We start from the raw sequence: 24,463 nt of genomic DNA, 5'->3' as shown, positions 1-24,463 counted from the left end.
ACCGCCCCCCACTCCACAAAGGAGTAGACATAAAGGCTGCAAGTGGGGTCTGCTTCAGTTAGAATCAGAGTATCCTTGCAGTAGAGGAGTAAGGGGATGTCTCTGCTTAAGCACACGTTGATTAAAGACAAAATTTGATATCCTGCTTCTCCAATTCCTGGAGTTTATCAATTCACCTTAGGGCGCAAATCCAAGTTTCACTTGGAGACAACTATGAGCCTACACAGGGCTCGGAGAAGCACTGACTTTGAGCCAGAGATAGCAGTGAGGCAATCAAGTGTCCAAGGCATGCAATTTAAGGTGGAATTCACTCCCAAGCTCAAATAGGGTGATTCAAAAAATCTGAGAGTGAGTAGCCTCTTTAAAATTTGTGTCCCTAGGCACCACACCAGCCTGATTGCTAATCTCCACTTAGCTTTGGCTAGCTCCTCCCCAATTTACCTGCACTGTAGCCCAGCTCTTCTGGTGGCAGACCAGCAAGTCTTTGCTATGTTGCAGTGGTCTCTACTTGGCACCCTGGTCTGGAGCCCTGGCTCTGTTCTGCTTATTCTAGTCCTGCTTAGACTAAGTGTGCGGCTCTGGCATGAATCTTATCTTTGGGACCTCCGACAGTGCTCCACAGACCTAACTGGGAAGACAGCAGTCGTGACTGGAGCCAATAGTGGTGAGTGCTCTTCCCATCTTGCTACCTCAATAGATACCACAGTCCCTAACAGCGCCAGTGGAGAGGGTGGGGATGAGGACCAGCACCTCTAGTCACTCCCCAGACTAGTGTACTCAAGCTGCCTTCCTACAGGCATCGGAAAGGCTGTATGCCAGGAACTAGCTCGTCGTGGGGCCCGTGTGATCCTCGCCTGCCGTAACTGGGAGCGTGGACAGAAAGCCCTTGCCGAGATCCAAGTAGCCTCAAAGGGGACCTGCCTCCTGCTTGGCCAGGTGGACTTGAGCTCTATGGCCTCCATCCGGAGCTTTGCCCGGTGGCTTCTGCAGAAGTACCCCGAGATACATCTGCTGGTTAACAATGCTGCAATCTCTGGTATGTTTCCCCCAGACATGTCTCAGGGTCTTTCCTTCTGGTTCAGGGACCCTAAAACAGGCATCCACCAAACCTAACCTGTGCATCCTGCTGAAAACCTTGAATTCATACATGACCCTAAAAAGCCTGTTTTAAGTCATTGCCTCCATCCTTGTACATACATGTTCCTGTGAAGTTTCTACTGAATACCAGTATATCTCCCAGAGCTTGTCTCCTTCCATTACCCATTACCTATGTTCTCATCTCCTCCCAGGATTCCCCAAGACACTTACCCCAGAGGGCCTTGATCTCACCTTTGCCACCAACTATGTTGGGCCCTTTCTGCTTACAAATCTACTCCAAGGTAAGGGAGAACGGGTGCTTCACTTCTGTGCCACTCTTTGCTTCTCCATTCCCTGGCATTTTTCGTGGCTGTCTCCATGGCCACTTCCTTTCTCTTGGCCCCAGCTTCTCACTGAGTGATAACCCAGTATGCTCCCCCTCCCACACACACATCAGGGAAACCCACCTGACACAAATCAGGACTAGGAGGCTGGAAATGAAACCAGTCCAAAATATAATCAGCAGGGAGATTTATGATCACACCTCTCCTCCCCCCAGCTCTGAGTTCTAGCTAGACCAGAAGAGTCAGTCATCACAACGAAAGCTTCTTAAGGGTGGCACCAGACCACTAGGAACACAGACACCAAGAAGGCCTACTTCCTGTTCTCAAATAGCTTAAGATCCACTAGGAACCTAGACAGAACACTTCTCTCTGTCTTAGGCCGGAGTGCTTTGACTTTCTGATTTTTAAATCTTTTCTGATTAAGGAAGTCTGGGTTCTTCCTGGGGAGGCTGGAGAGGCAGAGTGAGCGGTAGGCACTGTTTTCCTAACATGATCTCCTGGATTGTGTAATAGACTCTTTAAAATAAAATCAATTGTTTGGGTTAGGTAATATGTGTCCAAAACACAAAATTGGAACTGTACAAAAGGGATTACATTAAAAAAAGTCTCCTCTCCTTGAAAATCAGCTACTCATTCCCCTCTCGGGAGACAATTCGTGTTGCTGGGATCTCATGTGCTCTTTATTTTATTTATTTATTTATAACGATTTCATTTATTTAATTCATGAGAGACACAGAGAGAGGCAGAAACATAGAGGGAGAAGTGGTCTCCTCACAGGGAGCTGGATGTGGGACTCGATCCCCAGATCTGGGATCATGCCCTGAGCCAAAGGCAAATACTCAACTGCTGAGCCACCCAGGCATCCCTCATTTGTGATTCTTAATTTAAATGTAGGGCTCAAAATAGTTTTGGCGTTTTGAACACTGTAAACTCATGTGACAATTACTAGTTTTCATATTTTATATAATTCAGACTTTTTAAACTATATATAGTAGGACACTTCTTTTTTTAAGACGTTAAGTGTACAATTGATTGTAATTTTTTGTTACTTTGGAAGATAGCTGATTAAGATTTTATTTATTTAGAGAGAGGGAGAACAAGAGAGTAAGAGAGAGCATGAGCAGGCAGGATGGGTAGAGGGAGAAGCAGACTCCCCACTGAGCAGGGAGCCCGATGATGCGAGATATTCAGGACTCATTCCTAGGACCCTGGGATCATGTGACCTGAGCCGAAGGGAGACCCTTAACAAACTGAAACACCCAGATGCTGGATAGCTGGATTAAAAAAAAAAACAACAACAACACTTTTTCAAGTATCTCTACACACATTTCTTTCTCCCCTCAATCTAGCACCCTTATGTCCTTAGCATCTGTCTTGGGGTCTCCCATAGTCCAGAGATCTAATGAACATTTGTGTGACAAATACACAAAAGACAACTTTCACAGTGTCTCCAACCTCTGCTTTCTCTTTTAGCCACCAGTGAGGTAAAACATAAACAGGGATCAATTAAAGTAGCTCCAGCTGACAAGTGGAAGAAGAGTAAGGCAAAAATCCACACACTACCATAAAAGAAGAGGAAAAATGTTAGGAAAGTAGCTAAGTCTCTGTTGAAGTCTCTGTTCACATGAAGCTGTCTTGTGCCTAGCCCAGAGAACATTGGCGGGGGGGGAGCACTGACCCTATCCTGAAAGCCCTGGATGGTCTCTGCTCTCTTGGAGTCTCCTGGAGAGGCACGCTGGGGAGTGGGCATGGGTATTCACTCTAGAGCTTGGATTGAAGGATTGTGGTTCTCTTTCCATCCAGGGGCCCTACAACAGGCAGGGTCAGCTCGGGTAGTGAATGTGTCTTCCTTTCGGCATGCACATGGGTATGTTGATGAGAAACATCTGACAGGGGCTGGCAAACCTTTGACCTTAACCCAGAGCTATGACTGCAGCAAACTGCTCTTGACCTCCTTCACTGGGGAGCTTGCCCGGAGACTTCAAGGGACAGGTAATTGCCTCTGACACCCCCTACTCCTTCATTCCCAGTACCGCTGCCCTTCACATCTCATCCCAACATGTCCTGGCCTAAATACTCCCAGTGTCCCCCAAGCCAGCTGTTGATTCCCTCCACTTATCATCTGTGCAGCTGATATCTCCCTCACATCTCCTTTTTATTTATTTTTTTTTCACATCTCCTTTTTAATCTTTCCAACTCTCTTCACATCTCCTTTTTAATCTTCCCAACTCTCTTGTCATTCACAACATTCCTCTCCTCTCAGTAGTCTCCAATACCAACACCATCCATTGTGTTCCTCCTAAAGTTCACCCAGCATTCTCAAATGCTTATGTCTCCGTGCTGGCTTGAATACCAATTTATGTAAGTTCCAAGGGACTGACTTCCCTGGCACCACCCCCAAGTGTCTGGTTGCCCAACAGACCTGGTAGGATCCTCCCAACACTGCACACTGGAGAACCCCCACTAAGCCCCTTTTCCCAATATCTTCCTCTTATTTCACTTTGCACTATACTTGTGTCTCATCCTTTCAGGTGTGACTGTGAACTCTGTTGACCCAGGTGTGGTATACACAGAGATCATGAAGCCTTATCCTTGGTTGTACCGCTTCCTTTTCTGGCTCTTCAGCTTCTTCTGTAAGGTGGGTAGAGGAGGAGCAAGTGTGGCAGGGTGATGCTTCTGGGTGTCCCCAGCAGGGTAAAGTCAGCTGGGCGTGACTCTCTCTTCCCCTCTACAGGATGTCAAACAAGGTGCAATCCCAGTCCTCTACCTGAGCTTGGCAAAGGAGTTGGATGGTGTTTCTGGAAAATATTTTAGCAGTTCCTGTATGATAACTCTCCCCACTGAAGCTGCTCAGGATCCTCAAGTGGCCCAAAGCCTCTGGAATGCCTCAGTCCAACTAACAAACCTAGACAAGATGGACTGATCCTCTGTGACCCCTACCCTAATTTACCATCCTCTATGATTCCCAGCCCTTTCTCTGATCATGCCTTTTGTTTACTAGCTTCAAGCATCAATCATCTTGTCTGGTATAACAAACACTTCCTCTTCCTGTTGGCTTACTGGCATGAGAGCTCAGATTTGCCAGAGGATAGTTTTAGCTCCTACTTTACTGCCAGTTCTCGGATGGAACTCTTTATCCCTTGGCCACTAGGATCTCCAAACCTACAGAGTTCCACACTGTGATGACAGGGAGAAAACTCCTTCCAGTGGGAATTAGGGGTACCAGTAAGAAGGGAGACCTCCACCTGTACCTGTTGGTTTCTGCATGTGTGCTTCCTGGTTTGGGGGGAGACAGCACCACAGAGTGCTCTCTTGATTAAAGCATATACCACATCCCATAGGATAGCATTCAGACCTCACAGGGTGTGGTCTCCCAACTGATACTGTGCCTGAGCCTGCAGATGATCATTCCACCTTCCCATCAAATCCTGGGGGATGAGCCAAGCAACAAGATCAGTGAATTCCAGTTCTGGGAGCCCATCGTTTTTCTCCCAAGGTCTTTGTTCATCTATATATATGTTGGGATCAGCTTTTCAAATTTCACGCACACATGAACCCTTCTCTGGTTCCATGACATCTACTTGGGAGGATTGACGTTTTTATGATATTGAGTTTTCCTAACCTCAAACAAGTTTGCTCCTATCTAACTCTTAATATCTTTGCAGAATTTTTCTGATTTTATCTGTAAATATCTTAGACTAGTTTTACTATATTTAATTCAGGTACCTTCATTTTGATGCTATTATAAGTGGTGCTTTAACCTTCGTGTGCTGATTGTTTATTAAATGACTATTATAAGTTATCTAATTTTAATGAATTATCTGTAGGTACTTTTGGTTTTTCTACATAGAAAAATCACACTAAGAAAAATAATAGTTTTAATTCTTCCTTTTCCACTATTCTTTTATTTCTTTTTCTAGAAGACCTTTATAGATTTTCTAGTACCTTGCATTTCTGAAATAAACCCAACAAACCACCTTGCATTTTTGGTCACATTGTTGTGTAGACATTGTTAAATTGAGCATACTCATGTTTTTGTTTAGCACTTTGTGCTGTGTTCATAAATGAGATTGGTCTGTCCTTTTTTTTTTTTTTAAGTTTTGTTTTTATTTAAGCCATCTGTACATCCTGTGCAGGGCTCCAACTCATCACCCCAAGATAAAGAGTCCCACCCTCTTCTGACTGGGTGAGCCAGGCGCCCCTGGCCTGTGCTTTTCTTTACCCATATTGCCATTGTCCCATTCCACTGTCATGGATCTATTCAATTTAAAAAATGCATTGGGGATTTGTGTTCATCCAGGGGCATAATCTGAGAAGGAAATGCGAAGTTGGGATTGAATGTTCAAGAAACTTAGAGGAAATGCCTGCGAGAGAAAACGGGGAGGAATCTGGAAGAAGCTGAGAGGGCCACTAGACTGCTATCCTAGTCTGACCCTGAGTGGGTGAGGGAAAGAAGGCTGGTTGGGAGCCTCTTTGAGTGTAGTGGAGGATTTTTTTTCCATTTTTAAACTCTCTCTCTTATTTTGAAAGTATATAATCTATTTCTGTTCTCTAGTGGTTAGTAAAAAAATTTCAACCTGCATATTTGACTTAACAGTCTCTCCCTCTTTTTTTTTTTTTTTTTAAAGATTTGGTTTATTTTAGAGAGAGAGCTTGCAGCCAGATGTGGGGGGGAGGGACAGAGGCAGAATCTCAAGGTGACTCCTCACTGGGTGCAGAGCCCAGGAGAGGCTCAGAGGCTCCACTCACAACCCTGAGACCATGACCTGAGCTGAAACCAAGAGTCAGGCCGCTTAACCCACTGAGACACCCAGGTCTCTTTAATCGATATCTTTATACTTTCAAACAATACATAGACATTAGAATTCTTCAACATTAATTATTCTCTTTGAACTTATATGCTTCTGTAGCCTGGTATTTTGATGATATTGCTGTTTTGTTAATTGTACAAATATATTGTTATTATTTTCAATAGTTCATATTTGTGTAGATTTACCCCTATGTTTAACATTTTTTTTTTTTTTTGCTTGCTCTTCTTTCTTGCATCTCACATCTTCTACCTGGGATTATTTTCCTTTTGCTGAAGTACATCCTTTTAAATTCCTGTAATGAGCATTTAAGGTACACAGAATTTTACTAAAATAGTTCCCAATATTTCTACCCTATGTGTACACATTCTCTATTATCTCCTCCCCTCGAGTGTGAGCAGAACTCATGTGATGGAATTTCACTCCTGTGATTACCTTACATACTGACAAATGGGATTTGCTGATGTAATTAAATTCTGTAATCATCTGACTTTAAATTCATCAAAGAGGAGATTATTTTGGGTGGACTTGACCTAATCAGGTGAGCCCTTTAAAAGTGTTTAGTTCGGGACGCCTCGGTGGTTCAGCAGTTGAGCGTCAGCCTTCGGCTTAGGGGCTCAGGTCATGATCCTGGGGTCCTGGGATCGAGTCCCACAATGGGTTCCGTGTGGGGAGACTGCTTCTCCCTTTGCCTATGTCTCTGCCTCTCTCTGTGTGTATCTCATGAATAAATAAATAAAATCTTTAAAAAATAAAAAGTGTTCAGGTTTTCCCAGAGTCAGAAAGATCCTCCTGTTCACCATGAGGAAATAAACTGCCACACTGTGAGGAGGACCACCTGGCCTCCAGGAGTTGGAGCTTCAGTTCTCCAGCCATAGGGAACTGGTTTCTGCCAATACCTGGTAAGTCTGGGAGAGGACTTGGAGCCCAGATGAGACTGCAGCTCTGGTGACACCCTGAGCAAGGGACCCAGCTAATCTGTACCCAGACTCCTGATGCACAGAAACTGTAAGACAATACATGGGTTCTTTCAAGCATGGAGTGTAGTAATTGGTTATGAAGCAATAGAAAACTCATACGGAATCTAATGATAATAAACCTCAGTTTTATTGGCTTGAAAATTTCTTTAAGGGATCCCTGGATGGCTCAGCAGTTTAGTGCCTGCCTTCTGCTCAGGGTGTGATCCTGGTGTCCCGGGATCGAATCCCACATCGGGCTCCCTGCATAGAGCCTGCTTCTATCTCTGTGTGTCTCTCATGAATAAATAAATAAATAAAATATATTTATTTCACCATTTTTGAGGGATCATCTTGCTGGTGAAGGAATTATAGGCTGGCAGGTATTGTCTTTTATTCCATTGGAGATTATTCCTTCATCTTCTGGCTTTCATTTTTGCTATGAGAGATCAGATGTTAAACAGTGCTTTGTAGGGAATCAGCCTTTTCTCCCTTGTTCCCTTTATGATGTTATCCTTGTCATTCCTTTCCTGCAGTTTCACTACTGTTAATTCTGATGTGTTTTTGTTTTTGTTTTTTTTTTAAAAGATTTATTTATTTATTTATTCATGAGAGAGGCAGACATAGGCAGAGGGAAAAGCAGGCTCCATACAGGGAGCCCGATGTGGAACTCGATCCTGGGGCTCCAGGGTCATGTCCTGAGCCAAAGACAGACACTCAATGGCTGAGCCACCCAGGCGTCCCTCTTTTTGTTTATTCCAGTGGAAATTCCTCGGGTTTCCTGAATCTGAGGCTCTATGTGTCTCCTGTGTTTTTATTTATTTATTTATTTGATAGATTTGACATGTTACATTTTGTAAATTAAAGGTATACAGTGTGTTACTTTGATACCTTTATATATTGTAATATGAATGCCATAGAAGCAATGTTTATCACATCACGCTATCACAGTACAATATTATCTAATATCCATCGTACTGTGCATCAGACCTCTATGGCTTATTTACTACTTGTTACAGGTTTATACCCTTAAACACCATTAATCTTATCCTTCCCATCCCCCTTCTCCCAATAATCACCATTTTACTTTGTGTTTTTTCATAGGTTTGACTGTTTTAGATTGCACATATAAGTGGTATCCTACAATATTTGTCATTCTCTGTCTGACTTATCTCAATAAGTATAATGTGCTCAAGGTCTATCCATGTTGTCCCAAATGTCATGAGATCCTTTTTCTCATGGCTGAATAATATACACACACACGCTTGTATATGTATACTTGTATGTGTATATATGTATGTGTATATATGCTTTCTCTATATCTGTATCTATATCCGTTTTTATCCACTCATTCATTGATGGGTGTTTGGGTGCTTCCATATTATTTTGGCTACTGTAAATAATGTTAAGATAAGCATGGGTGTGCATGTGTCCTGTTGAAAACCTGTTTTCATTTCCTTTGCATATATACCCAGAAATAGAATTGCTGGATCATACAGTAGACCCATTTTTAATTTTTTGAGGAAAGTCCATATTGTTTTCGTAGTGGTTGGACTAATTTACATTTCCACCAACAGTGTATACGGTTCCATTTTCACCCCAGCCTTACCAGCACCTGTTGTCTCTTAATGATAGCCATTTTAACAGGTGTAAAGTGATACCTCACCGTGGTTTTTATTTGCATTTCACTAATTATTAGTGATGTTGATCATCTTTTCATGTGCCTATTGGTCATTTTGATGGTCCTCTCTGGAAAAAGGTCTATTTAGTTCTTCTGTCCTCTTCAATCAGATTGTTTTTGTCGTTAGATTGTGTTAATTCTTCATTTTGGATATTAATCCTTTATCTGATATATGGTTTGCAAACTTTTTCTCCCATTCTGTAGGCTGTCACTTTGTTCATTGTTTCTTTTGCTGTGCAGAAGCTTTTGAGTTTGACGTAGTTCTGTTTGTTGATTTTAACTTTTGAGTTTTGCACTTGGTGTCATGTCCAAAAAATCATTGCCAAGATCAACACTGATAAGCTTCTTCTGTATTTCTCCTTAGAGCAAGAAAGTATGAATGGAGGAGGGGTGGGGGGAGAAGCAGACTCCCCGCTAAGCAGGGGGGCTCTATCCCAGGACTCATGACATGAGCTGAAAGTACACACAACCAACTAAGCTACCCAGGTATTTCCTTTTAAACACAGCCTCTCTCTATTATCTTTCTTCTCTCTTTATGGAATTACAATTAGACAAAGGTTAGACCTTCTCACTTTATCCTTCATGCCTCTTGATCTTTCTCCCATATTTTCCTTTTTGTGTTAAAGCTGCATTTTGGTTCATTTTTATTTTTGTATTATTTTATTTTATTTAAGATTTTACTTTTTTTAGAGAACATAAGTGTGAGCATGGGTGGGGAAGAGAGAGGAGTGGAGGGGGAGGAAGCAGGAGGGGGAAAGAATCTCAAGCAGACTCTGGTGCTGAGTGCAGAGCCAAATGAAGGGCTTGATCGCATCACCCTGGGATCATGATGAGAATTACAACCAAGAATTGGACGCTTAACCAACTGAGTCACCCAGGTGCTCCTGATTTATCTTTTTTAGATATATTTTCCAGTTTACTAATTTTCCCTTCAACTATGGTTAAATATTTTGTTTATTCCACCCAATAACTTTAAATTACAATTATTATAGTTTTATTACTGTATTTTATAATTATTTTCTTTGCCGATCTACCTAGTCAATTTTTTAAACTGTATTTGACAGAAACAGAAGGTGCAAGTATGAGTGGGAGGCGGGTAGAGGGATTTAGAATCCTCAAGCCGACTCCCTTCTGAGCAGGGAGCCCAACTTGGGCCTGGATTCCATGACCCATGAGATCATGACCTGAGCTGAAACCAAGAGTTGGCCGCCCAATGGACTGAGCCCCCCAGGTGCCTCTACCTGGTCAATTTTTATAATCTCTTTTTCCCTATGTTTTAAATCTCCCTTTATGTTTTTAAAAACATATTAAACATCTTCATTTTGTATACTATTACTGAAAATTCCCATGTCAATAATCTTTGCCGGCTTGAACAGTTTGTGGTACTTTGTTTCTTTGTGTATTTGGTAACTTTGTATACTCATGGTTCCTGGAACTGTAGCTATAGGAATTATTGGGGGCCTGGGATTAAAGTGGACACTTAGGGGCACGTGGGTGGCTCAGTGGTTGAGCATCTGCCTTCGGCTCGGTTGTGATCCCAGGGTCCTGGGCTCGAGTCCTACATCAGGTTCCCCGCAGGAAGTCTGCTTCTTCTTCTGCCTGTGTCTCTACCTCTCTCTCTCTCTCATGAATAAATAAAAAATAAATAAAAATAAAAAATAAAAATTAAAGTGCACATTTAGTTTGGCCAAGTACCCAGGTGTACTATATTAACTCAGGATCATTTTATTTCATTTTATTTATTTATTTTTTAATTTATGATAGTCACACAAAGAGAGAGAGAGAGAGGCAGAGACACAGGCAGAGGGAGAAGCAGGCTCCATGCACCGGGAGCCCGACGTGGGATTCGATCCCGGGTCTCCAGGATCGCGCCCTGGGCCAAAGGCAGGCGCTAAACCGCTGCGCCACCCAGGGATCCCATCAGGACCATTTTAAAATAAATTTTGTCTTGAAAAGTTTTGGCCATTCGTGTGATATACATTCTGGTCCCAAACTTATGTGAATACAGTCTTATTATTTTGAATTACCAGAGAGGATTTTTACTCCATCAACACCTAGAACTAAGGATGAGAAAATTTTATCTTTACTGTTTCCTTCTGTGGGGCAATTTTTTTTTTTTTTTTTTTGAGGTTTACTGTCCTGGGTGTTACTCTTTGATTCTCCTGGCTTTATGTGCATGTGTGTGTGTGTGTGTGTGCGTGCGGAGTAGGGTGGGGGAGGGCGGTTAGTTTTCTATTCCAATCTTCTCTGCTCAACCCAGATTTGGTCTTCTGTCCCTACTTAATTCAGGCCCTTAAACCCCAGTTCCAAGCCATTAAGGGTTTGTTAAGCCAACACTAGCTCCAGTGATCATTGGTGCCTTTTGGGATTTATAATTTCACAGCATGTCTAGCTTCTGAGGAATTCCCTTATTTTCCCACCAGTTCATTTAGGCAATAAGGACAGGTGCATGTGCCTGGGTATGTGCCCTCCTGTGTGAATTGTTGCATTCCAGAATTTTTAGTTGCACTGTATTAGGTGGAATTTCCATGATATTTAGTCCTCTATTGCCAGAAATTGAAGCACCCATTTATTTCTTCCCTCTCTTCTTTCCTTCTTTCCTTCCTTTCTTTCCTTCTTTCGAGTTTGGATAGCCAATTATTCCAGCACCATTTGTTGAATAGTGTGTCACTCTCTCACTCAGAGGCAGGACTCTAGCTCAAAAAAATGTACACTTAAAAAATTTTTCAAAAGAGACCAATATGTACTAATATAGACAACCTCCAAGAGATAGTGTCCACTGGAGATAAAAACAAGGTTCAGAACAGTGTGTATAGGAAGCTTTCGTTTGCATCTAAGTTTTTGGAGCCTGACTCTGGAATAGCAAAACAAATGAACAGAACACTTTAGGTAGAGATCTTGGGGGATGCAATGAGTGGGATTATATATTTATATTTATATATAAATATTATATATTTATATTTATTTATATATTTATAAATAAATTATAAATTTATAAATTATATATAATTATAAATATTATATATTTATATTTATTTATATATTTATATATAAATATTTATATATTTTATATATTTATATTTTATATTTATATTTATATATATATTATATATATATATAAAATATGTGGATATTCAGAATAGCTAAAAGCTAGAAACAACCCAAATGGTCATTGATGGGAGAATGGATGAACAAAATGTAACATACACACAAAAGGCAATATGATTCAGGCTTAAAAAGGAAGGAAATGCTGACATATGCTACAACATGAATGGAACTTGAAAATATAAGCCAGGCACAAAACAACAAATATTATATGATTCCTCTTATATAAAGTACGTAGAGTAGTCGAATTCATAAAAACAGGTAGTAGAATGCTTATTACCAGGGTCTGGGGGAGGGGAGAAAAAGGAATTCATGTTTATTGGGTATAAGAGTTTCAGAAAGGAAAGACGAGAAAGTTCTAGAGATGGATAGTGGTAATGGTTGTTCTGGGGAGGAAAACTTCCCTTATTCTCCAAAATCCTTCTTGCTGGTCTAAGAATTGAATTGACATGAGACAGATTCACAGGAGAAAATCAAATTAAATTCCATACATATGAGAAGTCCACACAGACATGAGATTCCAAAGCAGTCAGGCAAACCGAAGTATGCGTGTCATCTTGAACTAAGGAGAAGGGGGCAGAAGTGTAATTTACAGGCAGATGAAGAGTAAACGTTTGGTAAACAAATAGTTGCTGGGACATCCAGAAACAAGGGACACAGAGGGAACTTTGATCAAACAGGCTTTGCTAGGTTCCTTCTTTTTCCTTCTTCCTTCCTTCCTTCCTTCCTTCCTTCCTTCCTTCCTTCCTTCCTTTCTTTCTTTCTTTCTTTTTCTTTCTTTTCTTTCTCTTTCTTTCTTTCTTTCTTTCTTTCTTTCTTTCTTTCTTTCTTTCTTTCTTTCCTTCCTTCCTTCTTTCGATTTTATTTATTCATGAGAGGCACAGAGAGGTAGGCAGAGGGAGAAGTGGGCTCCATACAGGGAGCTGATGCAAGACTCATCTCAGAACCCTGGGATCATGACCTGAGCCTAAGGCAGATACTCAACCACTGAGCCACCCAAGTGTCGGTTCTTCCCTTTTCACCACCCCTAGTTCATAGTATAATGTAGTTATCTATGATGAGAGCTCTCTTCCTGAAGCAGGTCCTCCATCTAAATTCTTCTATACAGTTAGGTTAGAGGTCAAAATTTCTTCCTCTTTTGGTCCTTGATTGTTCTTAGCTTGAAATAATCTGCATGTCAAAGTGGCACATTTTGGGGCAGACTGACCTTGTCCCTACAGTTGCAGAATAATGTAAGTGTACTTAGTTCCACTGAAGTATGCTTAAAGATGGTTAAAATGAGAAGTTTTTTTTAAAAAATATTTTATTTATTTATTCATGATAGACACACACAGAGAGAGAGAGAGAGAGAGAGGCACAGATACAGGCAGAGAGAGAAGCAGGCTCCATGCCAGGAGCCTGACATGGGACTTGATCCTGGGACTCCAGGATACGCCCTGGGCCAAAGGCAGGCACTAAACCACCGAGCCACCCAGGGATCCCCAAAGTGAGAAGTTTTATTAATGTGTTACCACAACAAAAAGTATGTGCATGTAGTACTTTCAGGTTTTTTTTTTTTTTTTTAATGCATGAGAGACGCACACACACACACAGAGGCAGGGATACAGGTAGAGGGAGAAGCAGGCTCCATGCAGGGAGCCCAATGCGGGCAGGACTCGATCCCAAACCCCGGGATCACGCCCTGAGGCGAAGGCAGATGCTCAACCGCTGAGCCACCCAGGCATCCCACCAGATTTATTTTTATATGCCGCTTCTCTTCAACTGAAGGAGATGGAAGCCATTTCTACTAAAATTACAGATGCATTTGTTATTTGACCTAGATGTATCCTACCTGTATATACCTGCTCACATATGGAGTGTCATACCTACAAGATGATTCATTGTAGCTTTGATTGCAGCAAGGAAAGATTGGAAACAAAGTGCCCCACTAGAAGAGGCTGGTTCATAAGTTATGTATATCCAGGCAATATGCAGCTGAAAAAAAAAAGTAAGGGGTGGCACCTGGGTGGGTCATTTGGTTAAGCATCTAACTTCTGGTTTCTGCTCAGGTCATGATCTCAGGGTTATGGGATTGACTCCAGCATGGAGCCTGCTTGAGATTTCCTCTCTCCCTCTGCCTCCTCCACTTGCCCCATACCCCCATCATGTGCGCTCTCTCTCTCTAAGAAAAAAAAAAAAAGGAATACTTACTGATTTAGAAAGCTATCCAGGATATATTAAGTGAATAAACTAAGATGCAAGTGTATATAGTATACCTCTTTTTGCATAAGATATGAGACGAGTAAGACTATATATTCATATTTGCTTGTATTTGCATAAAAAGTTGAGAGGATAAACAAGAAACTAAAAATAAAGATTAGCTGTAGTGGGCAGAGGGAAGGAGTGGATGGAAACAAAGTTTGAAAGAACGTTTTTTGGTGTATACTTTTTATATTGTTTTGATTTTTGAATTATGCAAATCCATTATCCGTTCAATATATTAGAAATATTTCTAAGATGGAATGGGGGGGAGGGGGCCATTTACACCTCCACCCCCACCTTTACCTCACCATCAATTTTATGGACTTTTCAGGTTGTTTTCAATCTTAGATTAACTGAAATAAACATTACAATGGTTTATTATTCAGGCTCTTTATATGGATTCATTTAATTTTCCTAACAACCCAGTAATATAGGTATCATTAACATTCCCATTTTACAAATGAGGAAACAGGGCCGTGGAAGGGTTAAGTAACCCACCGGAGATCCGACACAGCCTGGAAGTCTCAGGTTAGAATTCAAACCCCTCATCTACCAAATCCTGGCTCTCCCAACAACCTTGTACAAGTACCTTTGAACGCTTGCCCTATTATTTCGTTTCTGTTAGAAGTGGGTACATTCTACCAAGTGGGCCAAGGAGTTTGTCTTCTTCATGTTTTCTTTTTCAATGAAAAAAGCCAAAATGCCATTACGTACATTTGTGTTATTTTACACTCCCATCGTAAGGGCATGAGAATGCTTGTATCCCCCTATGTATAGCACCGAGTAGCAGCAAAATCTCAGGTTGTCCTCAAGCTAACATAACGAGATATGGGTTATCACTAATGTAATTCGCAGTTCAGCGCTCAAAGGCTAAATGGGTGACCCCGGACACCCGTTTGCCCAGAGCAGTCCTCCAGTCCCGGGCGCTGCCTCCCTCGGCCGGCAGGGGGCGCAGGCCTGGAGGCGCCCCTCTCCCGTGGTCCTAATTGGCCTCTCAGGCACAGTGCGCACGCGCGGATTTCGCTCCAGGTGTCCAGCTTTGTGCCTGACCGAGGTCTCCTCGGCTGAAGTCGGAGCGCAGTTTTTAACCCGGGCTGGTCTTCGGGGGGGAGTAGCGTGTTCCCTGGAGCCCGAGCGCCACTGGGCCTCTGGGGCGAGAGGGCGTGGGGCGGGCCTCAAGGGGTCGGGCGGCGCGTCGGGCAGCCCCCGCGGGCGGGGCGCAACCGGCAGGAGCTTGGGCGTCGGTCGCTGGCGGTGGGGCCGGAGCCGGGCGCGGAGCCCCTGACAGGACAGGTACGGAGGCGGCCGCCCGGCCCACCGTGTCCTCCGCCGCCGCCCGCGTGTTCGCTCGGTTCCGGCGGTGCTGGGCTGGGGCGCGGCGTGGAGCCGGGTGTGCGGGGCGGGGGGGAGGGCGCGGCGGGGGGCGACCGCCGGAGTCTGGGCCTGTCCCGCCCACCTGCGCTCCTCAGCCCGGCGCTCCTCAGCCCGGCGCTCCTCAGCCCGGCGCTCCTCGGCCCGGCCCTGTTCTCCTGGGGGCGGAGTGGTTGCGCCCCCGGATTCCTCCCTCCGCAGCGGCGAGGGGCTGCCTCCTTCCCGGGGAGCGTCTGAGGCACCCTGGACCCATTCCGAGCCACAGGTTTCCTGTGGGCACGTGGCTGAGAAGTTTGTGTCAAACGAAAAACAGACAAGAACCCCTCCCCACCCCACCCCCACCCCCACCCCCAAATCATAGAGGACTCAAGCGTGGGGGCCTGGATGTAGGTTTGGTGCGTCTGTGACTCCCACTCCCGCGGGCAGCCTTAACTGGCAGAATGACCCTTGAGAAGTCTTCTTACACATTCCTCCGATCCTTAGGACCGCAGGTAAATCACACGGATGACAACTCCGCTGTTATTAAAGAGGCAGTGATTTTAGAAGCTTCCCCTCAGGGATTGCGGCGATGAAAACGGCAAGCCCATATTGACCCCTGACTAGTCCAGTGCGCTCGAGGTCCTGCGAGTCAAACAGCCGTGAGATGGAGCCTCACGTCCTTTGCCTGGTGTACTGCCAAAGCCTGAGCTGCGGGGATGTTGACATTGATTGCCATAACTTTTTTATTTCCCCCTTAAGGCATTTCGTGCTCCAATATGTTTAGAGACTTCATGGTTTTCTCTTCTGCAGAACGTTTCAGAGCCTTCATTATGCCAAAGATATTTACCACGAATCTCACACTGAAAGTATGGTGTGCAGAGTTTCCCAGATTTGGATGGGAAATGCTGCTTTTTTTGGGGGGGGGGGGGGTGCTGACTCTTTTAACATTTGAAATAGCTTGGGAAATGCAATTTCAGAATGAGAAAACCAAGGTTGGGAAGGGACAGTGTAGGTCCGTGTTTTTCGAATTTTAATGGCGCATACACTTGCTGGTTTTGTTTAAAAAACAGACAAGCAAAAAAAAAAAAAAACAACAAAAAAAAAAACCAGACAAGCAGATTCCAATTGGTTCTGCATTTCTAACAAGCTACTCCTCAGGCCACACTTTGAACAGCAAGGATGTAGATCACTGGATTGAGATTTGGAGACCATGTTCTTCTTCCTGCGCTCTAATACAGACATTGCTGCCTTGAGTGAGCCACTTCCCCTGTCCAGGCCTGTAAAATAGGAGTCTGGACTAGAAGAGCCCTAAGATTCCCCTTATATCTAAAATGCTGCGATTCACGTTCAGTTACCCTTGTGGTAGTTGAAGTCCAACTAAAATGTCCTTTCTAAATAGCCACTTTGGGCTGGAACATTTCTAATAATGGGGAATTTACAACATTTCATCTTGAGACAGCTTAATAAAGAAGTTTTTCAGTTTGCTGAACTACGTCTCTGCAGCTTCCATCCTATCCTGTTGGTCCTGGGTTCTCTTTTACAATCGAACAGTACAATCCCCCTTCAAAAGGTGACTCTTAAAGTATTAGACGATAGCTGCTCCCACTAAGTGTTCTCTGCTGAATTATCCTTAATTCTTCCATGACGTTTCAAATCCCTCTCAAGTTTAGTCTTTCTGCGTGGAGCGTAGTGGGGCTTTGGCTGGCCTTTGAAGGATGGGTGGGGCTTGCAAAACTAGGGAAAGCATCCTAACCAGCTGACAGTGGTGCAGAGATGACACTGCATATGTCAGAGCCAAGACTGTTTGATTAAAGTAAGAAATGGTATGTCAGCGAAAGATTTCAGGTGAGTGTATGGCAGAAACAATTTTTAGAGTGTGTCATTGTCTTACTGTGGTATATAATGTGGTTGGAAATGGAGAGAGAGGAAGGGAGCCAGATATGCCTCACGTATCAGGAATAGAGAACTTAGGTCAATGATAATAAGAATGCCTTTTATATATGTATAAAATTTTACAGATTGCAGAAGGCATGATCTCATCTAATAATCCTGTGAAGTAGGCAGAGCACCTGTTACCCTGTTTTATAGATGAGGCGCCAAAGAGGGAAAATAGTTTGCCTCACGTCTCAAAGCTGTTACAGGGCCAACTAAAGAGATGACAGTGGTAATTGAGACAAGAAAGATGCGGGAGGCAATACTAAGAATTGGGAGGAGGAGAAGAAGAACTCATTAGGGAGGATTCAGAAGACTTGGGAGAATCGTAATACTGTTGACAACTGCCACTGTAGGTTTTACTCTACCATCTCTGTAATTGCTGGTGGCTGCCTGGAGTTCTGGGTTGGGGGGGATTGTAGTAGAGGATTCCCAGGTTGCCTGGCCTGTCTGTAGCTACTGGTGGTACTGTGGAGACTTGGGTTGTCTGCCTCAAACCAAGGGAAATGAGAACTGAATCCTTAGTGTCCCCTTGAGGAGGTAAGTGCTAAGCAGTTGACTGATTCAAATCTGTCTTAGGGCCCTTGCCATTCTGGAGACTCTGGATTAGTACATTTTTTCTTTTGAAGTTCAGGCTAGTACCAGTAGCATTTGGCTGATGGACAAATTGAGTATCCCCAAGCTCCCACATATTCTCTGAGGGCTTCACTTAAGCAAAGACAAGGCCTTTGTCACCTCCTAAACCCCACTCAAGCCTTTTTCCCAGATCTGCACTTGCCCTAGAGGTCTCTCTATGGTCCTTTTACCATAGAAGCATATGAGATTGAGAATTAGTGTCATTACTGAATTCTGCAGGACATGGGGCTGCCTATACATTTTTAGTTTCTTAGGCTCCTATTGGGAGAGGAAAGAGCTACATCTCCTGGGATTCGTGTGTGCATGACTGCTAATTTCCTCATAGTGGGGACCTTTAAGGGTGGAGCTGCCCTCAGAAAGTTGTCAGAGCCAGCTTGTATCTCTAGAGCCTGGTGTTGGTGCAGGCTTGTATTTAACATTGAATGTTTTCTGTGTTTGGTGTTTAGGATACTGAAATGAATAAAAATTCTCTTTCCTGAAGGAGTTCATGATGGAATAAGGGAGACATTTTAATAAAAATGTGGTGTCATAATAGAGATATGTCCAAATGCTGTGTGAAGGCACAGGAGGGAGTGACTAGCTCCACATGGGGACATTGGGAATCTTCAGGAAAGAGGTTAGTTTAGCTGAGTCTTGATAAAGAGAAAAGAGAATGGCTTTGGTGATTTTTGCGACATTATAGAGGCATAAGGGGGACTGTAAGTAGATCCATGTAGCTGGAATATAAGAATTTTGGAATCAAAGGAGAGGTGATTGATGAGACTAGTCATAATGAGACTAATCATAATGAGGCCAGGTTTTTAATGACCCGTAGTAGTGCTGTGCTAAGAAGATTCCATTTTGGGGGCAGAGAGGTGATGTGATTTTATTTTGGGGCGCTAACTGTGGAAGTAGGCTGAAAGGGGAGAATTTAGATCAGGAAGTATTATCATGTAATAACATAGGCATAAGGATTAGGTCAGTGGGGATAGAAAGGAGATGAAGCCCAGTGAGACCGTAGAGACAGTCAACCTGATGTAATGATTAACTGGTTGTTGAGAACAAGCAAGGGAGTTGTTAAGGATGATTTCATCTTCTGTTTTGGGCTGGTGATGGTGCCAGTAGTAGAGAGGGAATATAGAAAAGGCATATTTTTTGAGGGGGAAGAACCAAGTGTGTTTTGAGTTATATTGAACTTGGCCAAGGGTCTATGGCACTTAGCAGACAGGTAGAAGTGTGGGTCTGAGGTCCCGAAGAGAGTCTGTGCCTGGGCAGTAGGTGTACCTGGGGGCTGGTGCTGTGGGAATGGATGAACCCGGCCATTTATATAGGAGGCTGAAGATGATAGATGAGTCAAGAAGGATTGGTGTGCAAGACATGAGACAATGTTGGGTCAAGAAGATTAGTGTGCAAGGCAAGAGAGAATATGGCCCGGAACTAGAGGGAAAAAGCTCCAGGAAGAGGATTAGTAGGTTTAGTTGCTGCTACAGGGAAGTCAAGTAGGATGAGCTTGGAAAATGCACCTTGAGACTGGACAGTTAGGAGATTGTGGTCACCAGTGCTCTTTTACTTTTTTAGTGTGAGCAGCAGCTGCTGCTTTTTTGTTTTTTTAAGATTAAAAAAAATTTATTTGAGAGAGAGAGCCCAAGGAATGCACAAGCAGGGAGAGTGACAGAGGGAGAGGGAAAAGCAGACTCCTTGCTGAGCGAGGAGCTCTATGCAAGGGCTTGATCCCAGGACTCTGGGATCATGACCTGATTGAGCCACCCAGGTGCCCCAGTGTGAGCACCTTCTAAGGAGTGGTAGGGACAGAAGCGAGGTTAAGCCAGATTGAGGAGTAGATGGGAAAGGATGATAGAGCAGGTGTACTCACTTTGGGTAGTCTGTTAGGGAAGGAAGGACGAAAAATGGTAGCATCTTGTGGAGGAAGTAGCAGAGACCAGAGACAGTTTTTCCTAGAACAGAAGTCTCGAGCATGGGTTACCTGATAATGTGTAAGAGCTAGTAGAGAGGGTGCAGTTGAAGTCACAAGAGACAAAGATTATTGTTTAATCAGGTCCTCGGAGGGTGGAGGGGTTGGCCCTGAAAAGAAAGGGACATCATTTTCTTTGAAAGAGGAATGACAGAAGAAAGAAAGAATGTAGGAAGAAGGAGGCAGTGATGGTTGCAGATATATCTAAATTTGCAAAGGCATTCTTATTAGGTTCAGTTTTCTTTCTCTGCGACCTTATCTGCTGAGGGGAGGTGGTGCTGGTATGTGTGCAGATGGGAATAGGGACTTAAAGTAGTAAGGAAAGGGACAGAGATCAGACCTGAGATTCTCTTCAAGAGTGTTGAGTACCCTCAGAACTTAAACCTCACACCATAGAGCCCTCCTTCCTCTTTCTCTTGATAATAATGGCTGATGTTTATTGAGTCCTTCATACCAGGCACTCTTCTGGGTGCTTTTCAGGCATTTTCACAACTCTGTTAGAAAGTTATTGTTACTGTCTCTTTTACACAAGAGGTAATGGAAGCGTGGAGGATGACTTAGTAGTGTTTGTGTTTGATGAGTCTCTTACCTCTGCAGAAATGGCATTCCTTCCACTGAGGCATCAGAGGAGGCAGAGATTGAATCTCAGCTCCCAGTTTCTGGACCCTGAGAGGCTGGAGTCCAGGGCTGCTAAGAAGCAGGTCTTACCCAGCCAGTGTGTGGGCATGCTCGTGGCATGGGTGGGCAGGGCAGTGGGCTCATTATGGCTGCTGGCCTTTTACAACTACTTAGGGAACTCTGAAATCCTTGAATGAGACTAGCATCCTGGCAAGAAAGGCAAGTGACTGATAGTGCTCTGTCAGATATTGCAGGCTGAGACTGTGTCACCTGAGACAGAAAGAGAATTATCCCCATTGAACCAGAAAAAGAGAATTTTTTCTGCCAAATATGGAAGTAGGCAGATTTGTAACTTTACATAATAGCATAGATTATCAACACTCACCTTTTGTGTTTTCTCCTTTAGTGTGATGGAATTTGCAGGTAAGGTGCACTTGGGTGAAGGGGGAGAATGGTGAGATAGCATGGATGGAAGAGAAACAGGCTTACCTTTTGCTGCTGCAGCTACTTGAGCATCATTTCTGTGTCCTTCTTCTTGTGGTTGCTATGGATACGCCTTTGCGTGGTGACTTGAGGAAATTGATTTCCATTATGATCAAACGATGACGTGGATTTAAAAAGAGAAAGGACAGAATGCTCTGCTTCTGGGGAGTGGCCGGTGAGCTGCCCAAAAGGCAGAGTCCAAGCACAGCCAAGGTGGCTGTGGCTTTGTTGGCTGCCTTGGCTTTTGCTGAAGTTGTGAAATGGTGCATCTCTCTCTTTAGAGCGCAGGCTCGGGGTTTCCTGTCTGCAGGGTCCTAGTGCCAGAGAATTGCTGGTTGATTCATGGGGAACCAGCAGGAACTTCAAACAGGCTGTCAAGTAGGGGACTCCTGCTAGCACTGGGAAGGTTGCAGTTCTTGAGTATGGGGCTGGGGGCTGCACTCACATGCCTGTTGCCTTCCTGCAGAAGTTCCTTTATTGAGGATAAAGTGAGACGTATTGTGTAGATTTCCTTCCTGGCTCTCCAAGATCTGAGCCTTTGGAGGTGGGCTGGGCCATCAGTGGATTCTTGGGGGGAAGGGGTTGCTTGAGAGGAGGTCGAGTTGCATTCAGATTGAGAGTGGGCTGCAGGATATTATCTGGGGATAATAAGGAGCTGGAAAGGTAAAGAAAGTCCATTTAGGATTTAGGTCCTATCTGTGTGAGATCTAGAAGGCAGATACCAGAGTAGGACTTTGGAGCAATGGGCTGTGTACGTGTCTTCTTTCTGAGTTCCTATGTGTATCTGAAATCTAGCCTTCCACACTTCTAGTTTCACAGCCTCTGTTCCCCACTCCATGAGTAGACAGCTCTTTTTTCCTGATTCCTGAGGGACTTACATCCTCACCTATCCCTTGCTTGCTAGTGCTTTCAGAGATGTACAATTCTGTCATAGTCTAAAGAAAATCTGAGTTTTGCTAATTACTGTTGTGTTTCTTTTATGCTTGTAACCAAACTTCTCTATACCTAGTACCTGATACAATTTAGTTGAAGTGTGTGGATCCTGCTCTCAGACTGCCTGGTATTTAAACTAGTTCCTCTATGAGAGAGATGAAGGAAATCAGATAGCTGGGTAAGCCCAGGATCAAGGTTAGGTGAGATGAGGCAAGAGGAGGTCAAGGGCTCAAAGGATGCTGGCGTGCTAGTAAAAGCAATGGTGTAGGCTGGGCACCAAGGAGACTTTTGCTTCTTACTTGTTCTTGTCCCTTCTTTTTTTTTTTTTTTTTATGGTGAAAAAATTTAGATTTATAGCCAGCTGGACTCAGTTTAGATGATCCCAGTCTGATCAAGGTGTTGACCTTGGCCACATCAATGTCATAGAGCTTCTTCACAGCCTGTTTGATCTGGTGCTTTATAATGGCCTTGACATCCACAATGAACACACAAGTATGTTGTTGTCTTCTGTTTTCTTCATGGCTGACTCAGTAGTCAGGGGGAACTTGATGATGGCATAGTGATCAAGCTTGTTTCTCCTGGGGGTGCTCTTTCAAGAATATTTGGGCTGCCTTCGAAGACGCAGGGTCTTGGGTCGTCGGAATGTAGGTGACATGTAGGTGACGTACGGATCTTCTTTTTTTTGTGGCTGTGCACGCCTTTCAGCACTGCTTTCTTAGCTTTCAAAGCCTCTGCTTTGGCTTCGGCTTTGGGAGGGGCAGGGTCTTCCTTCTTCAACTTCTGGGCCATCTTCATGAAAGGTACTTGTTCCTTCTTAATTCTTAACAATCTACATACTTTCCTGTCATTTTCTGAAATAATCTCCAAGGCCATTGGTTACCTATTTATCAGACAGAGATTTGAGATTTTTCCCTCCTCTCTTCCCATTTTCTTAGATATTTCAACAGTATTTAATACCACTGGGGAGAAAAATGGATTTGAAATCCAGGGCATATCTGTCTTATTTCTGGCTGAGGGAATGTGTAACTCAGAATTGTCCTGTGTCACATGGGATGGGGCCCAGTGGTGCTTTGGATGGATCGCCTGTCTGCACAGCTAGTCAAATGTCCCCTCCTGCTGTCTTCTGATCATGAGACTCAGGAGTGTCATTTAACTTCTGAGACTCAGCTCCATCATCTGTAGGATAGAGATAATATAATCTGTTTTGGCTGCATCACGGGTCCATTTTGGAAGGAGAGAGTGAAATATATGTGTTAGTGTACACAGTTAAATTTGCTCCAGAGAAGTCCCTAAGAACAAGACTTGTTTTCTCCTAACATGTTCAGTTTGCCTTCCCCTTTCCTCCCAATTCTCTTAATGTTTTCAGTCACCGTTCTTCCATTACTCATGCTTGAAAGCTCCTGAGTTCATTCATTTATTCATGCATTCATTCATCCATCCATTTATTTGTGCAACATCTAAGTTCCTACTGTGTGTCAGTCATCATTGGTGTATCTTCTCAATGATGACAAAGATGATTTCTACATTTTGTTGAGCATATCTTCGGTGCCGGGCACTGTGTTAAATGCTTTCTTCAATCTTAATTTAATCCTCACAACATTCTTGTGAGGTAGGTATTATCTCCCCATTTTTTTCAGATGAGGCGGCTGGACTCAGAAAGTTAAGTACCTTGAGCAGAGTCATACAGGTGAGGAAATAGGAGAACCAAAGCTGTATCCAGGTCCGTCTCTGGAGCCCATGCAGACCCTCTCCCTCTTTCCCCATGTGTGCTCTGTTCTATGGCCTTGTCAGGGCATTCTTGTACACATTCTCTGAATTAGTTCCTGTCCTTTCCTGCTTCCTTCCCTGGTTCAGATCCTCCTCACCCCTTGATCTTTATGCAGCAGCCTCCTTGCTGTTTTCCTGTCTTTACTAACTTGCTCCTGCCTCCACTCTAATCTGCTCTGCCATCAGTTTGATCCTTCTAAGATAGTTTTTGTTCTACCAGTCTCCTGCTTAGGAGGAGACACCCTTGTTGTTACTAGGTTATGTAGGTGGACTTATCTCTCTCTAACTGAATGTTAAATTCCCTGACTATCCATACTTATTTTCCAGTACATCTCAATATTGATGTGCTTATTTACTCAATAAATATTTGACTCCGTGGGATCCCTGGGTGGCGCAGGGGTTTAGTGCCTGCCTTTGGCCCAGGGCGCGATCCTGGAGACCCGGGATCGAATCCCACGTTGGGCTCCCGGTGCATGGAGCCTGCTTCTCCCTCTGCCTATGTCTCTGCCTCTCTCTCTCTCTCTCTGTGTAACTATCATAAATAAATAAAAATTAAAAAAAAAAATTTGACTCCATGAGCT

General features: G+C 43.7%; 3 protein-coding genes across 18 annotated transcripts in view; 2 read left to right on the top strand and 1 right to left on the bottom strand.

Annotated features, from left to right (window-relative positions):
- WDR54 (WD repeat domain 54) overlaps window positions 1-21,454 on the bottom strand; it is a 32,712-nt gene extending 11,258 nt beyond the window's left edge. The window contains exon 1 of the mRNA XM_025994515.2: window positions 21,189-21,454. The gene's annotated coding sequence lies outside the window, so the exon portion shown is untranslated. The remainder of the gene's footprint in view (window positions 1-21,188) is intronic.
- Window positions 241-6,987, top strand: LOC112916726 (retinol dehydrogenase 12-like). Of its 2 annotated transcripts, XM_025994520.2 has the most exons (6): window positions 241-664; window positions 797-1,036; window positions 1,290-1,379; window positions 3,225-3,413; window positions 3,953-4,059; window positions 4,156-6,987. In XM_025994520.2, the coding sequence occupies exons 1-6, from the start codon at window positions 490-492 to the stop codon at window positions 4,342-4,344; spliced, it is 990 nt and encodes a 329-aa protein (XP_025850305.1). In that variant the 5' UTR covers window positions 241-489; the 3' UTR covers window positions 4,345-6,987. The 2 variants fall into 2 exon arrangements, with proteins under 2 accessions (XP_025850305.1, XP_072623101.1); XM_072767000.1 differs by lacking the exon at window positions 1,290-1,379 and having other exon boundaries at window positions 397-664.
- The window catches only part of DCTN1 (dynactin subunit 1), a 31,366-nt gene continuing 22,186 nt past the window's right edge, over window positions 15,284-24,463 (top strand). For 7 of the 15 annotated variants that reach the window (XM_072766993.1, XM_025994506.2, XM_072766988.1 and 4 more), the window contains exon 1: window positions 15,285-15,505. Coding sequence is in view for 7 of the 15 variants with exons in the window: in XM_072766981.1 (XP_072623082.1) it covers window positions 16,024-16,074 (51 nt within the window). In the remaining 8 variants the exon portion in view is untranslated. Of the gene's footprint in view, window positions 15,506-15,766; window positions 16,075-24,463 lie in introns of those variants that run through there. The other 8 variants (XM_072766978.1, XM_072766975.1, XM_072766974.1 and 5 more) reach the window with 4 other exon arrangements.

This window comes from Vulpes vulpes, chromosome 8 (genome assembly GCF_048418805.1).
Source record: "Vulpes vulpes isolate BD-2025 chromosome 8, VulVul3, whole genome shotgun sequence".
NCBI classification, from domain to species: Eukaryota; Metazoa; Chordata; class Mammalia; order Carnivora; family Canidae; genus Vulpes; species Vulpes vulpes.
The sequence above is the reverse complement of the archived record's forward strand: the minus strand, read 5'-3'. Positions and strand labels throughout refer to the sequence as shown.